General features: G+C 34.7%; 2 protein-coding genes across 3 annotated transcripts; one reads left to right on the top strand and one right to left on the bottom strand.

The window, feature by feature from the left end:
• Positions 1–282: 282 nt before the first annotated feature.
• fastkd2 (FAST kinase domains 2) lies at positions 283–10,623 on the bottom strand. The gene is made up of 12 exons (XM_079617353.1): positions 10,503–10,623; positions 8,334–8,964; positions 6,580–6,683; positions 6,383–6,491; positions 5,267–5,390; positions 5,035–5,174; positions 4,708–4,880; positions 3,040–3,203; positions 2,728–2,961; positions 1,592–1,676; positions 1,338–1,452; positions 283–636 (listed from the first exon to the last, which is right to left on the bottom strand). Exons 2-12 carry the CDS (start codon positions 8,919–8,921, stop codon positions 508–510), a joined length of 1,965 nt encoding a protein of 654 aa, XP_079473479.1. The 5' UTR covers positions 8,922–8,964; positions 10,503–10,623; the 3' UTR covers positions 283–507.
• Positions 10,624–10,768: 145 nt separating this feature from the next.
• On the top strand, positions 10,769–17,180 carry mdh1b (malate dehydrogenase 1B, NAD (soluble)). 2 transcript variants are annotated; one of them, XM_079616509.1, is made up of 9 exons: positions 10,769–10,865; positions 11,242–11,354; positions 11,520–11,654; positions 12,912–13,054; positions 13,475–13,989; positions 14,585–14,726; positions 14,938–15,113; positions 15,364–15,503; positions 15,876–17,180. In XM_079616509.1, the coding sequence occupies exons 1-9, from the start codon at positions 10,844–10,846 to the stop codon at positions 15,915–15,917; spliced, it is 1,428 nt and encodes a 475-aa protein (XP_079472635.1). In that variant the 5' UTR covers positions 10,769–10,843; the 3' UTR covers positions 15,918–17,180. The 2 variants fall into 2 exon arrangements, with proteins under 2 accessions (XP_079472635.1, XP_079472636.1); XM_079616510.1 differs by lacking the exon at positions 10,769–10,865 and having other exon boundaries at positions 11,316–11,366; positions 15,876–16,174.
• The last annotated feature ends 302 nt before the right edge of the window (positions 17,181–17,482 follow it).

The raw sequence follows: 17,482 nt of genomic DNA, 5'->3' as shown, positions 1-17,482 counted from the left end.
AAGAGGTTTATATAAGAGGTTTATATACTGTCGGTCCACTGGTAATGAGAAATACTGTATTTTACAGGAAATTAATTTTTTCAGTATGTTCTACATACATACACGTGTGTGTGTGGGGCCTGGTAAACCTTACATTAAAATGTGGCAATATACAAAAACCTTGTGGGACATTTTTTTGGTCTCTCTCCCCCTCTCTAAATCTAAATATACATGTCTTACTATTAAAAAAACATATTTTTCTGAAGTCAAAATATAACCACATCGAAAAGAAACACTGAAAAAGTCAATCAGTCATTTTTATTATTAAAAAAATGTCAGTGGGTATTTATTAATTTTTTCATTATGTTTTACACTTGGGGTTGGAGGAATACACAACTGTACAATATTGATATTACACATCAATAAATATGTATCATGAATTCATCTTTGAGTAAGATCAAAATGTCCCTCATACATGAAGGCAAATTAAATACTACAGAATTGCTCCCTCAGGAACTGTTCAGAAATTCACTCTTCTTTTGGACTGTTGTTCAGTATTTCCTGCGTTCCAGAGGATTCCTGTGCTGGAAAAATGAGTTTATGTAGCATCTGAATCATCTCTTCCTCAGTTTTAGAGTTGAGCTCAATTACAGGAACCTAAAAAGGGTGATATATATGAGGAATATTAATGGAAATGCAAAATAGAGAACCAGAGATTGATCTTTTGGTTAAATCTCTCCAGTTGTTCAGTACTATGTCATTACTGTAATGTTTACCATATGTGACCCTGGACCACAAAAACAATCTTGTGTGTCAATTTTTTTAAATTGAGATTTATACATCATCTGAAATGTATTGATGTATTGTTGTTAGGATAGGACAATATTTGACCGATATACAACTTTTTGAAAATCTGGAATCAGAGGGTGCAAAAAAAATCAAAACATTGAGAAAATCGCCTTTAAAGTTGTTCATTTATGTTCACGATTGTGCTGCATTCACTCACAAAAAAACATTTTGGATATATTTAAGGTAGGAAATTTACAAAATATCTTCATGGATCATGATCTTTCCTTAATAGCCTAATGATTTTTGCCATAAAAGAAAAAATCAATAATTTTGACCCATACAATGTATTCTTGGCTATTGCCACAAATATACCCGTGCGACTTGTGACTGGTTTTGTGATCCAGGGTCACATATTCATATGGTATTTTACATGCTGCTCCAAGGTATTTCAAAGAACACCATAATATTACTATAATACATGACAAAAAAACATCTCACATGTACCAAAAATATTGAGTGTCAGGTTTTGGTGGGATTATTTAGTGTGTATCAGAGTATAATACACTTACCATAACAGGTTTATAACCAAGTTTTTCGAGATGCCGAAGTTTGGTAACCAAGCTGGCTCGAGGATGTGTTGTGCCAAAGCAAAATGAAGTAGGTGGAGCGCAGACCACCGCAATCCTGAAATACAGGACAGAGAAGAGCTTTTTGTCTCTAAAACAACCTTCCAACAATCCAGAAATGGGGGGCAACATCTAGGTATGTGAGATTATCATGTGATTCTTCGTATAAACATCACAGCTGTCTTGTGTTTTGCTACCTTTGGGCACATTCAGGTGACCCAGAATCCTCTGCATGGAGGTCGCAGGTTTCTTCTTTTGGACGAGGCAGAGTAATCACACAGTCTAAAGCAAAGATGCAAACAATATTAAATCCAACAAAAAATGCCATTCATAACATCCATAATGTGAAACTTTTCTGAGTTAAGTTATTCAGCGGGAATGTAGAGATTTGATTGATTGTGCAAAGTAATCTATTTTAGCTTATATATAATATTATAATAATGTAAATTAATATGTAATTAATATAATGTGCATATTAAAAACCCACTTAGTAGTACGGCTTTTATGTATATGTCTTATAATTTTGTTATTTACTATTAGTTTATTTTATATATTTTCATTATAATTTATTTATATTCTACTTTGCTTTATGGACATTTCATTGCTGATAAATCTTATTTTATTCTATTCAAACATCTACTGTTTTATTATAAACTTTTGTTTTCATTTTCATTGCTTGCATAGTGTGTCATACGCTTGTAAAGCACTTCGCATTGTATCGGATATCTTAATGGTGCTAAAAGTTGTATTTTTATTACGCAAAATATAAATGTATTGTTTTTATCCTTTTTGATTTTAGAGTAAATTTAACCTGGACATGTTTTCCTGAAATAATTTTTTTGTTTACACTTGTAAACACTACGTTTGTCACAAGCACTTTAAATGTATTGGAAGGTGCTATATACATACAGTTTTATTATATGAAATAACTGTTTGAATAATTTGAATAAGACAAATTATATTATAGTATTTATATTATATTACTTAATTTAATATAATTATGTTATATTACATATTCTTAAATTAATAATACAAATAAAATATGGTAATAATAAATAATTAAATATAGTTACTATTACTTTTACCACCCCAACGCAGTTTTGGTTAAACCAATATAAAGGAAATACCGTATTTTGTAAGCAGGAGAAAATTATACTTTTGAACATTTCTGTTTTTTAAAGTCTGAGCTGTGGCCTAGCGATTAGCGCAGATCTGCCTCGACACATTGAGCTTCTGGTGCTCATGTGGTAAATGTTAATTCGAATCCTGCCACTGTAAACAACACTAAGCTTGAAATCAAACGAAAACTGCACAGATTCGAGATCCCTCTCACCAATGAAGTAGATGCTCTGCTCCAGCACACTCTCCTGAACCGCATCATTTCCCACAATGCTCCTGATTGCACTGAGCATTTCCTGGTTGACTGGGAAGTCATGAGCAGGAACTGTGAAGTGGAAGTCTGGGATAGACCTCAGGGAGTGTGGCAGCTGAGGTTGATCCAGTCGCATACACAGACCCAACGTGTGCAGCCACCTCTGAACCTTATTGGGTATTTGCCTAGATTTGCCTGTGAGGACACATGACAGATGACAGCTGAACTGAGATGCACTTCAGATGAGGAGAGAGAGGAAGTAGAGATATTAACCTTTCTGTAGTAATTGGTCCAGGTTTTCCTGCTGTAGCAGTTTATCCAGCCAGGCTTGAGGGACGTGCTCCAGCAATGCCAGATAGTAGATGGCTTTCAGTAGGTCGGTGGAGGACATCTTTGGAAGGTAGGACTCCAAGACCTTCATTACACTGGCCAGAAACCTAATTAAAAAACAGCAAGTATAAGTTTGCAGAAGTCAGAGACATGCCAGTTCTGCAAAAACAACTTTTGCTCTGGGCTTTTGGAGGACTTATATTGTTGAATATTCTGATATATACGAATATTTACTTTGATTGGTAAATAATTTTATTGAATATACATTACCGTTCAAAAGTTTTAGGTTAGTAAGATATTTTTTTCTTTAAAGAAATTAATGTTTTATTCAGCATGTATTTAATTTAGGGCTGCTAAACGATTAATCGCAATTAATCGCATCCAAAATAAAAGTTTGTGCTTACATAATAAATGTGTGTGTACTGTGTATCATTATTATATATATATATATATATATATACACACGTTCATGTATATATTTAAGAAATATTTGCATGTATATACTGTATATAGATTTACCGGTATATATAATTTCTATTATATATAAATTATAAATATTTTATATATAAATAACACATTTTTCTTAAATATATACATGAACGTGTGTGTGTATTTTTATATATATATATATATATAAAATGATACACAGTACACACACATTTATTATGTAAACACAAACTTTTATTTTGGATGTGATTAATCGCGATTAATCGTTTAACAGCCCTAATTTAATTAATCAAAAGTGACAGAAGGGACATTTATAATGTTGTTAATAAATATTTTTATTTCAAATAAAGTAAGTTATGTTGAACTTTCCATTCATCAAAAAATCCTGAAAAAAAGTATAGTGGTTTCCACAAAAATATTAAGTTAAAAATATTAAAGTGGTCATTTTTAGGGATATGCGCAATTACTAATTTAGTTAACGTTTAAACGGAATTCTTTGCAACCGACTAGTCGACTAGTCTAAACTTGTCTTATAAACGCCTCGACTGTAGTCTTGAGTTCTTCGGGAACGAACACGTCACAATATTCCTCATTTAAACAATTCCCGCCCAAGGCATACGTTAAATAAGTTAGTAGTTTGTTGAAACTCGCGGTTATAGAAAGGGGTGTGACATTTCCAAAACGCGCTCGAAGTGGTTGCTCAATCATAACACACTGATCCAGCTTACCAATCAGAGTACAGTGCGCTTTTCGGAAGGAGGGGCTTCATACTAGATACAGGAACTGAAAGAGCGCTACTGAAATTGTGTGGGTTTTTTTTAAACGAATATCAAAACCTATTCTAGTAGACCCCAAAAAAACAAAACCAAGACATTATGACCTTTTTCAGCATATTAGAATGATTTCTGAAGAATCATGTGACACCGAAGACTGGAGTAATGATGCTGAAAATTCAGCTTTGCCATCACAGGAATAAATTACATTAATTTCAAATAGAAAAGTTATTGTAAATTTTATTAACATTTCACAATATTACTGTTTTAATGCATTTCTGAACAAATAAATGCAGCCTGGGTGAGATTTGAAAAACATCTGAAAATAAAAAAATCTTACAGACCCCAAACTTGACAGTGTAAGTGAATAACAATTAAAACAATGGCTTACTCGGTTTGTTTCTCTTTCAGGTCATGATTGAGGAGTGAAAAGACTTTTAAAACACTAAGAAGGTCTTTCAGGGTCAGACTGTCAGGGTTCTGGATTATTCTCTCCGCAAATAGATCCAACATGACCACAGGTCTGAACAAGAGATTCTCAAATGTTACTAGAATGAGAATCACCTGGAAAACATGAAAACAAATCACGTTTTTGAAACATTATTGCTCAATAAGATGCATTTATTTGAGCAAAAATATTGTGCATTCCTCTTTAAATGTACAGTGCAGTTTCACATGGATCAGTTTAACTACAAGCTTGGATCAGCAGATATCGCACCTGTTTGTTGGACCACATATCAAACGTGTTGGCCATGTACTCGGAGACAGAGCTGAAGAGGGTGTAGTTTCTGTAGCGAAGCTCGTGGCAGGACTTCAGTACAGGCAGAAGCCTACCGAAGGGAATCTCATGCACGTTTTCTGCAGGAAACAATGAAAGGTCAAGTAACAGTGACTGGTCTTGATTTTCTATGTTCTAGTAGTTCATCTGAGAGGATCATGGTCAATCTCACCAGCTATGTTCTTGCTGCAGACATCCAGCAGAGGTTTGAAGTTCAGGCCCATGGAAGCCAGGCTGGAGAACATGTACTGGGAGTTGGGTGGACTAAACTCATCTGCCAATGACAGAGTCTTTGTCTGAGGGGGAATAAAGAGGAATCAAGCTGGAAACTGATTTCATTCAAAAGCCAAAAAAGCCTTGAAACAATAATACTTTATTGTTAGACAGATTATATTATCCGAGAATCATAAGAAAAGAAATACTCAATTATATTTTGCATTGAAAAAAAAAAATCTATGAAGCAATATGTTTTGTGATATCATTTTTCAAGACAATTACCGGTAAGTACAATTTCCTTCACAAATTATTACTATCATAATGCAAAAAAATATCTCATTCTCATTCCTGTAATGTGAAAAATAACTAAATAATTTACAAAAATATGAATTATAATTATTAAATATGGAGAGAGAAAAAATTCCCCAAACTGTAAAATTTACATATCATGGTTGTAAAAAAAAAAAAAAAAAAAAAAAAATCACAATTACAGGAATGAGAATTTAATGAGAACTACTACTAAGGGTTGTTATTATTGTTGACTAAAACTAAAACTTATAAAAACATTTCTGTTCATTGAAATAAAGCTGAAATAAAAAAAATATAAACATTGTTTGAAATTGAAAATTAGAAATGTTGCCTTGGCAATAAACTGAAATAAGTTTAAGTTGAAGCACTTATCATTAACTAGAAAAAAAAATACAAAAATAAAACTAACTAAAACAAAAATAAATTTAATCTAAATGGCAATATTTTAAAACAAATATGACAAAAGCACATAACGAATTATTAAAAATTAAACCAAAAAATTACCATGACAACTAAAATTTTAAAAACACTCCTTCAGAATATTAATGAAACTATAATAACAACAAAAAAATTCTGAAAGAAGCTTTATTTTCATTATGCAAAATATAATTTCTTCTTTATTTGTTTGTTTTTTTGTTTAAACATTTTTATTAGATTCATCCACAGAAATCAATTGATTGAGAAATCCAATTTCTGTGCGAGTGTCGGTAAACAATACATTTTAGGTGATATACATTTCATGTGAATAAATAATAAATCTAACCGCCAGCTGTTTCTTCAGATGTATCGGGGAGTTTTTGCCCACCGCACGCATCATGCTCTGCAGGACAACCACGCTCTGGATCTCAGGAATACGATCCTTCAGCAACAACCTTCAAAACCAGAACACAAAGTGATGAAAACACACACACACAGATGTCACACATTATTAGGTCATATTAGGGCTGTATCCATCTTCACCTTAAAGCCTCTTTTAGGGCCAGAACGTTCCTACAGTCCTCCATCTCCTGTATACAGCTAGCCAACACCGAAAGAGCCTTTATATCAAACTGATCCACCCGCTCCTGGAATCAGCATAATAGAAGGATCATGTGACACTGTAGACTGGAGTAATAATGCTAAAAATTCAGCTTTGCATCACATGAATAAATTATATTTTAGAATATATTCAAATAGAAAACTATTATTTTTCATTGTAATATTTCACAACACTACTGTTTTTACGTTTTTTTTTTTTTATCAAATAAATGTAAATATAAAATAAATGGCACCTTGGTGAAGAGACTTCTATCAAAAACATTAAGAAATAAATATACTATACACAGAAAATCATTTTATTGAATCAAATCTGAATTTAAATATTGTGCAACTATTACAACATTCATGATTGTGATTTAAAGGTGCAGTAAGTAATTTCTGAGAAACACTGTTGATAAATATATGTGCAATCAACCTAAACAAACACACCCCTCGCTACATTGCTGTCAAAATGCACAAAACACAATGAAAGAATGGATGTCTTTTTACATTTATGCATTTAGAAGATGCTTTAATCCTTTATCATAGCTGAAGAGAATCAAAATAATGCTTCGTGAAAAATAAATCGAAGATAACGAAGAAAACGAGAAGGAAGAACGGAAAATTAGCATACAGTGCACAAGAGTAGCCTATATACAAGCAATTGTTGGTTCACCCGCTCCAGACCACAATGACACTCAAAACTGTCCTGTTACTCTAGCTAATATTTAGAGATGCACCGCTTGATCGGCTAGTGACCGGAATTGGTCGATTTTCACGTGACCGGCCATGAATGGCGATCGCCAATTTTATGCCGGTCAAATGCACTCGGGCGCCGAATGATTAACATCGCGCAACATCAGCATCACACGTGCACACGGAACGCACATGTAGAAAACCTCGTGAATTATGGCCGTTTCACACCGCAAGCATGAGCGGCGCATATTTTTTTAGGCGTAATGTTAAGTGCATTCACACCGGGAGCAGGAGCAGCGTGTGAGCAGCAGGCAGTGAAGCGCGGGTTTCGGCGCCGAGTCTGCGCTGCTCACGCTCAATACCAGTGAAAGCACACTTTTGATGGACAAAATAAATATGATTTCTCACAAAAAGTGCCCAAAATGCACAGAATTTGCATGTTTAGTGTGTTTTAACAAGAACTGGAGCTATGTCAGAAAATAAAATTAAGACAAAAATATTTATAGAAACTTTACCAATTTAAACTTGTTTTTATTATTCAGTTTGGGTAAAAGTATATAATGTTTATAATAAAGTATATAATAAAATGTTTTTTTTTTTTAAGTAAACTAGTCAGAATATACAGTATAAGCTTGATTTTAGTTTAATTTTAATTAACTTTTAATTTACCACACCAGGAGTAATTTATATAGTTCTATTTTATAGCGATTATGTTCTATGCAAAATGTAAAATGTTCTTATTGAAGAAAAGATAGAAAATAAATATTTATGTGTGCTGTAAAGTGGTTAGGGTTACTCAATGAAAAAAATTGGAAATCAGAATCGGCCTAGAAAATTGTAATCGGTGCATCTCTTGGTTCTGTGAAAGATATCAAAACTAATGTTACTCACGTATGGAAAAGAAACAATGAAATTGCATACTGCACCTTTAATTAATATTCATATTTTCAGCCTAAAAGATAAAACCTCCAGTGTGATTACATTCCCAGGACTTGCCTCACCTGTATAACACGCAGCAGCGTCTGCACAACACGCGTGTTCTGTGAAACTCCCAGGTTGACAACGGCCATCAGACTGTAGGCCAGATCATCGCTCTTCATGCGCCAGGCTTCGGTCACAGCCCGTTCACAGACCTCCTCAAACCCCGGGTGTTCGTACATCAGCCGCAGCTCACAGCTCCGCTGCTCATCCGTCAATTTCTTTGTGCTCTCCCAGATGCGTGTTAAGATGTTGCTGATGAGATGCTGCGACGCTGGGAACTCCTTTAACGTGTCCAGCACATCAGTGGGGCAAAAACAGTTCTGCAAATGGCTGTAGAAAGGAGTCCTTTCTGCTTTATCCAGGGGTTCGCTGGTCTCTGGAGAAGCTGCGGTTTGCTTAATCGTAACATTAAGAACATCATGACCACTCTGACTATAATACCGGACTTGTTTTAATGTGTGTCCTTGTATGCGTTTTCTTCCCAGCTGAGATGATACAGCAAAGCTTCTGCTTTTATAACATAAAGACATCGGTGTCCATCTAAAAGATGTCCACAGCGACGTGGATCTCAGAGCACATCTGAGCATGTCCAACCCTGATTTATACATGCTTATCGTGAGTGATTCTCCAAAGCTTCAGACATGATGTAACCTGTTTCAATAAACGAAAAAAAGTCAAACAGAAACCTCTGTACTTACTACAGCTTTTTTTACTAGTAGGTGCAGGACACTGTAGTTAATTTATGTAAACGAGAATAGCAAAATAAAGTAAACTGTGACATATTATACCTAAAAGTTCTTCATACAGTGACTACCAGTAAAATGTATACAAATTTGGGACCAAAAATTATTCAGACACTTTGACCTGACCAAGTGTTTTTTCTTTAATTGATACTGCGACCTTTTTACACCACAGACTAGGGATGCATAACGATTAATCGCAATTAATCATTTGCAAAAGTTTTTGTTTACATCATATATGTGTGTGTACTGTGTATAATAATTATGTATATATAAATATACAAACATGCATGTATAATTTTCAGAAAGAAATCTATTTATATATTAAGTATTTATAATTATATATAATATAAATTATATTTAAATATAAAAATGTATATAAACATGTAAATATTTTTTAAATATATACATGCATGTGTGTGTATTTATAAATACATAATTATTTTACACAGTACATACACATATATGATGTAAACAAAAACTTTTATTCGGCAAACGATTAATCGTTATGCATCCCTACCACAGACTGAACAAAATTAAGCATTGCTTGGTAATTGGTTGACCTAAATTGTTATCTAATTGTGTACTTAAATTTAACAGCTGACAGCTATTCAACCTAATTCATTTGTGAGACAGTCTGACAGAGGGATGGCCAAAACCAGTGAAATATCAACTGATTTAATAACTCTGAGTTCTTGTCATATTTTATAACCATTTTCTAAACTATAGCGAATAAACTGTGATAATGTGAGAAATGTTGAAGGTGTCTGAATAAATTTTGGTTTGACTGTAGACTGCAATCACACACTCTCTTTACCAACTTTCAGTTTGGCACAGCAGTTCATTTCACATTCAAAATGCACAACAACTACCAAAACACTTCATATGTGTCTCAAATCAGCTAAGTCTATCAACACTAGAAAACACAAGCACATTTGGTTAAACAATGAGCTAAAACACACTGACAACAGGTGCATTTTACAATGTTTTCTATTGTAAATTGCTTTACAAGACAAGACTAACACTATCTCAACTAATTGTAATTCACTGCAGTATGTGTTACATGATCCATGTTTACATTACAGTACAAAATTATTCCTAAGTTTTCTCATCTGGTATACAGTAGATGATGGTAATGATGACACACAAAGGCAATGTACTATGTAGTATTCAGCTACATCTAATTGTTTTTTCAATACAGTAGCAACTATATGTAAATGGAAAAACCAAGTAAAATAAATAAATACTTAGAAGACAGCATGCAAGCTTTGTGCTTATATTGCATTCATGTCCTTGTACGGAAACCTTGAAGAAAATGCGTCACTATTGCTGTAAAACTATTGTATACAAAAACTATGTATACCATTTACATGTTTGCAGTTAATTATGACACAGTCATATATTTTAATGCGCCCTTGATCTTTAATACTCAAAATATACGGATCTTACCCTTCGGTTGCTGTTGTCTTCACCGGTATTCACATGTGTACTGCTCTCACTATGAGCGCAGCCATGACAGAAACAGGGAGCGCGCGCACGATTGCTGCCGGACGATAGTTCCGCTTGTAGTATCGCGTGGTTTTCATAATGTTATTTTTAAAACCCCATCCAAATAGTGAAATAAACACATACAAAACTTGTTTAATCCATATTATGGCTACAATATTATTTAAAAATCATTAAAAAAAATATTTGAAAAAAGAAAGAGAAATCCAAAATGTTTCCTCCTCAGGAAGATTTTCCGCGGAACACTGTTACCTAGCAACGCCGGACGCGCATGTGAATGGACTATGGCAAAATTTGTTCTTGCAGGTTTGTCAGTTTTATGGCTAATTAAACAAAACTACAGAGGTAGCTACTTTAATGAAAGCAAACATTAGTCAGCGTTCTTCTATCTGTCCGTCCGTCCGTCCGTCCGTCCGTCTGTCTATCTATCTATCTATCTATCTATCTATCTATCTATCTATCTATCTATCTATCTATCTATCTATCTATCTATCTGTCTGTCTGTCTGTCTGTCTGTCTGTCTGTCTGTCTGTCTGTCTGTCTGTCTGTCTGTCTGTCACATTATAACGTTAGCTGTAACTGTAGTTTCTTCTAGTCAAACCACTTCAGTAGGCTATGATTAACGTTATAGTAAATAATGCAGCAGTCAGCAGCATTGTATTATCTCCATTCATCTGTACAGGAAAAGCTGGTTGTCCTTATTATGCAAAAGCTGAGCTTCTTGCTGATGTGCTGCAAAGAAACCTACCAGATTTTCACATTCACAAGATCTGTGTGCAGCCCAGTGACTGGGAGGTAAACCTCTGAGTCAGTTCATGTGGAGCTCTTTAATCATTTTCACACCGTTCATAATATTCTTTGTATATTCACAATATTCACAATATTCAATATTCTATATTCAAACACTAGATGTCCTTGACTCATTTATGTATTTTATTCATATACCATCTTTCTTTGTAGGCATGGCTGGAGGACACCTGTGCATCAAATGGATGGACGCATTCAAGCTGTCCTTTAGTTTGGAGGGAGCTGATGGATCGCGGGGGGAAAGGAATGCTCCTCGGAGGCTTCAACGATTTCCTTGAGCATGCTCAGGTTTGCATGATAGGATACCAAAATAAAATAGAGGAATCAAGCAAAAAAGGATATAGTCCACATAAATTAGTTTTTCTGAGTTACTTTGGCTCATTTTTTGAAAACGCTTGCAAAATGTAGTCACTCACCAAACACATTTACAGTAATTCATGCTTAAAAACTCAGTCATTGTGTAAGCAAAGTGGCCAATGCCACAATTTTATTATAATTTTTTTTATATATATATATATTTATTATTTAGCACTGGTCAAACATTTAGATGTTTCCTCAACACGTCAGTCGGTCAAACTAGGCTTGTATCACACTGAGGTTTTTGGAAACCGATTTCAACAGAATGTAAAAGTCAATATGCACATTTGTATACTAAACTGCATTTTCTTGTAACAATGTGTTACATGAAAACTGAAAAAATTCCATGTCATAGATATTTATTGAATATTCAAGTATGTGTCAGACAGATTTTGTAAGTGAATGAATCATTTTATGATGGCTCACACAATGAAAGATTATTTAGAAGTCAAGACAATTTCACTGAGAATCCACTCATCTCTGCAAGCAGTATTTACTCTTTTGCACACAAGAAGGCTAAACACACGCAAATTATGAGTGAACAAGAAACGTATTGTTCAGGGATCTGAACTTATTAATTAAATCACATTTGAGAATCGATCCAAAGCAATTGAGACAAACTGTAATTGTTTTGCAGATTGTTATGTACTGCGGTTAGAAGATCCAAACGCAGCTTTATTAGGGGTAATCTACTATTGTAATTCACATATCACACAAATGGTCACAACACAGGGCAAACAGGGAGATCCAGGAAACCAGGCAGTAGATCAAAACCATATTACAGGAATCCAGAGAAAGCGCTCAGAAATGCAGTGCAACACAAACAAGACTACACAAAGTGAGAGTGAATACACAGGGCTTATATATGCGAACCATAACAAGATAATGACACACAGGTGGAAGTGATAAAATAATAAGGCAATGGGTTATGGAAAATGAAGTTCATGATGGATCGGGAGGAGTGTCCTCTGGATATCAGATATTATTTTAGCTCTTAAATTACTGCAAGATAAAACTTAAAATTAAGCAAATACCTTCCATTTTAACTCACAGTGACCAAAATGACAGCAGAAAGAAACTTAAAAAAAAAATGTATATATTCATTCAGAAGCTAATCCAAGATCAGCGACATCCTTTTTTCATTTAGAGACTGTATGTGAATATCAATACTTCTGTCCTCTCCTGCAGGGTTACTATGGCATTACCTCAGATATGAACTCTGATCTGATGCTAAAAATTGCAGCAGAGAATCAACAAACTAAAGAACTGTGTATGAAGGAGGAAGTTCACCGACTCAAGTCTCTCAGACCTCTGCACATCTGGATCAGCAGGTGGACGTGTTTTATCAGGCCCCTTCGCCCTTTAAAGTGCTCCTATTATATGTTTTTGGATATTACATTTCATGCAGTGTGTAATATAGCTGTTTGTGAATGTTAAAGGGATAGTTCAGCCGAAAATTTTAATTCATATTGTCCAAAACCTGTTAGACTTTCGTTGATCTTCAGAACACAAATTAGATTTTTGATGAAACCTGAGATATTTCTGTCCCTCCATTGACAGCTACGCAACTTTGACTCTTCAAAATTTGCATAATTAGATCGTAAAACTAATCCATATGAATTGAGATAGGAGGCCTCCAAAACAAAATTAGGATCCTTTAAAATAGCATAATAGTGGCACTTTAAAAGAGTAAAAAAGAGTTATTATTGTCTTTAGATGCATGACGTTTAACCTGAGAAAACCTCTTTCAGCGCTCTGAACCCCATCTGCTACAGCCTCATCCCTCAGTTGTTCACGCCGGGACTGTTCCCAGGTCTCCCTCTTTTCAGCCTTCACCTCATGGACACAAGCGGCTCTGAGGAAATGATGCAAGGACTCAAGATGGAGACCGAAGACCTCACCCTACCTCAGCTCCATGAGGTCACTGTCCATTCAGACCAGACTCAGGCGTTTCAGGAAGCCCACTTCATCATCTTTCTGGATGACCTGCAGCCTATATGTGAAAGTAACAATGAGCCGGATGACAAGGACCACATGGTGAGCCGGGTAGCTGAATGTTTCTGTTGCTATGGGCGACTCATCGAGGCGAATGCTCGGAAGGACGTAAGAGTGATAGTGGCTGGAGACTCCTTCATTAACCTGAAGTGCTCGCTGTTAATTGAGAACGCACCCTCTGTTGACCCGCACAACTTTGTGGCGATGACAACGCAACTAGAACACGAGGCAAGAACGCAGCTTGCGCAGAAGTTCTCAGTGAAAACAGCAGGTAGAGTAATACATATTTGTTCTAATATTCAATTGCAATACAATGATACATTTGAAGTTTCATTCAGGTCATTTTAATATGATTCATAATTATTTTCGAAAATATTTTATACATTCACAAGCTCATGAAGTATATTATTACATAAAATGTTATATACATTTTTTTTTTAAATAAATAATTATATTTCATTTTAATTCTTGTTAAAAATGAAAAAAAATATATATATATATACATTTTTATCAATAATTATATTGTTAATTCTTATTGTCTTTTGCTGTGCATGCTCAAATTTCCCCTTTTTAGTATATTCACATATTTAATTTTTATATTAATATATTTTGTGTGTGTGTGTGCGTGTGTGTGTGTGTGCGTGCGTGCGTGTGTGTGTGTGTGTGCGTGTGTGTTATACATTAATTTTAATCAATAATTACATTGTTAAAATTATTTACAAATAAATCCTATTCACTTTAACAAATGAATACCATATATATTATTTTTAATAAATATATAATAAAATAATATTAATAAAATAAATTATGCTTTTCTTACTGTCTTTCTCTGCGTGCTCAATTTATTAAAAAAATAATATTCACAGACATAACTGATGTTGTGGTATGGGGAAACATCAGTGGCAGTTTCCATGTTGACCTGCAGAGGGCGGAGGTTCTCAGATATAATGGCGCAATTCGGGGACCAGATGGTTTTTCTCAGCGAGTCATGGAAATGATTTATGATTGGTAAAGGTCATTGTGGTGTATGAGTCAAGCCATATTTTATGCAATTCCATTATGAATTATTCTAAAGAGTATATTTTATCAGTAAGTAAACAACAAATCTGGTAGCCTAAGTGTCATCTTCAGATAAACACCTGAAATCCCATATCTTAAATTGTCTAAATCCATTTGCCATTAATGTAAGCCTAAATATACTCATGTTTTGTTTTATAAGGAAATGGCTGGAGACAGATTTTATGAGTTTAGTACATAAACATCGTGCCAAAATTTCGTCGAAGACCAACAAAGCCACGGCAATATCATCAACCAATGGAATAATGACCATTTTAAGGGCCTGGAATAATGACGCTTCTCCAGAGGAAGTTTTCTCAATGGGTGTACTTAGTACAGGCAAGACCATTCAAATCATTCTCAAACATGAAATAAATGTGATAAAAACATGGATTTTTAAGTCAATTCAACTTAAATTACATTAAACTGACTTAAAAAGTTGAACCTTGTATAACTAAAAAAAAGTTTAATTTATTTTGATGAGTTAAAGCAATGTAAAAACATATGTTGTCATAACTTATTGATCATATAATTTTGTACAGTGTATCTTCTATAGGTAATGTATAGGCTAATCCTTGTAAATCTGCAGGTCAGTTTGGGATTCCAGCAGGTTTGGTGTTTTCTATGCCTGTGAGCTTCAGGAACGGTTGCTGGACAGTGCGCTCAGATGTTACTGTCACAGAAGAGCTGAGGGTAAAACTTCATGCTTGTGCTGATGAACTTAAAATGGTGAGTGCAAGAAGTACAAAATATATATATTCAACGGGGTTCTACTAAATCAATGAAATGATCCCGTGATGGGAACGCCTAAGATGTTCTATTTATTAAATGCCTGAAAGAACCCGTTAAGGTTCTACTGTATATGGACTGTAAAGTAAAATCTTCTTAGACTGTAAAGCTTATTAGCTAACCAGAGAATGTTCTCTGCTTTTCTGGAAAGTTTTGGAAACCGCAAAGGTTTAGTGTAAGTTTGCTGGCACTTTAAATAACAAATAAATACATGCTTTTATGTGCTTCCTTCTGATAAGACATGGATAGAAGATCACTTGATAGCTTTGATAATGGTTCATCAATGTTGTTTTATGTATTTATTTGCTCTAGGAGAAAGACGTTGCTGCTAGAATATTGAAGAAAGATGAATGACGGCTCTCCAAAAGCAGACTTCGATAACTCACTCCTTCAGTAACCTGACACATCATCATTTCAAGTTTTTTACACAATCTCAATGCTTTAAACGTGATGAACTTGGCCCATAAAAATGTTTAGCTCAATTCTTGAGAGACTCTTGTTGATAGGCTTTAATAGTGTCATGCAATTTTACCAAACAAATGTGTGTTGGAAGACTAAACAATTAGTTTCAGGTTCTCACTCTTTTCCTAGTAAACACATTTGTGAATCATTACCAGAAGAACTTTGAGCTTTATTAATATGTTAATAGGTGATGCACTCATAGTTGCCACTTATTGGTATTTGCTATAATCTAACTTTGAAAATTAATTTTCCAGCCTCAGCAAACTTCAAAGAGGACAGTCTAAAAAGTGTTTATAATTAATCAATTATTATAAATGTATTAAACTAATCTAACTTTAAATTAAAATGCTAAAAAGCACAGTTTAAATTTGTAAACTCTCTGAAATCTTTTATTTTTTCTTACCTCAATATACTCACCAGCCACTTTATCAGGTACACCTGCCCTTTAACGCAAATATCTAATCAGCCAATCACAGACAGTTGACAGTAGAAATGCATACTATGGAAGTGAATGGCTGCCGTCAACTGTCTGGTTACAAACATTCTTCAAAATATCTTCTTTTTAGTTCAACATAAGAAAGAAACTCGTACCGGTTTGGAACAACATACGGGTGAGTAAATGATGACAGTTTGTTTATTTGTGGCTGAACTCTCCAAAGACCTCAGTAATGTGTCCATACTTAGAGATAAATCCCCCCCAATAATCAAGATTACAGTCACCTCTCCAACTATAAGCAGTGCCGCCATCTGTGTTGGGTTCTGTTGCCAGCTCACCGCAGGCACAGGCCTGTCAGCGTGCTAGCCTTACCTCACATGACCTTCTCATGCCTGGCTTTATCTCTAAGCACAGTCAGCAAATATTTAATGCAAAAACATATAGAAAGCTGTACTCTACATCAGGGTTTTTTCATCTTTTAGGCACCAACCCCAAATTCTTCCTTTAGGGACCCCCGTCCTAAAATGAAAATGGATATTTTGAAGTATAAAGACATGTACTGATCCGTCAAGGGACGTCCGAATCCAATGGCTTCACTTCTGTCTCCTGAGATACCTTCATGATGGGTTTTTGAACGCAGCATAGATGTATCCTTCGCTGTCTTTGATATCCCACAATCCTGTGCGAGCTAAAAAATAAAGATGGCGTCTGAAAGTTGCAGTTGGTGGTCAGTGTGTGTGTAAATGTACGTTTTTGACCAATGTTTTCCACTTCTGATGTCATTTAGCGAGAAATTACTATTGTAGTAATTAAATAATTGCTTAGTTATCAAAAGCTCGCCATTTCGCTGTAGATCATTAAAGCGTTACATTGTCTCAGAAGTCTGTCCGAAAAAGTTTCGTGAGGGGCTTTTCAGCACAAACACTGCTTACAAAATCATTGACCGATAAGGCAGCGAGGCATCAAGTCAGCTTCCAACATTTTCGGATACAGACATAAACTTCTTCCCTGCCTTTGACAG

The sequence above is a fragment of the Phoxinus phoxinus genome (assembly GCF_949152265.1).
Source record: "Phoxinus phoxinus genome assembly, chromosome: 6".
NCBI lineage: Eukaryota > Metazoa > Chordata > Actinopteri > Cypriniformes > Leuciscidae > Phoxinus > Phoxinus phoxinus.
This window is presented reverse-complemented; position numbering and strand designations above follow the sequence as displayed.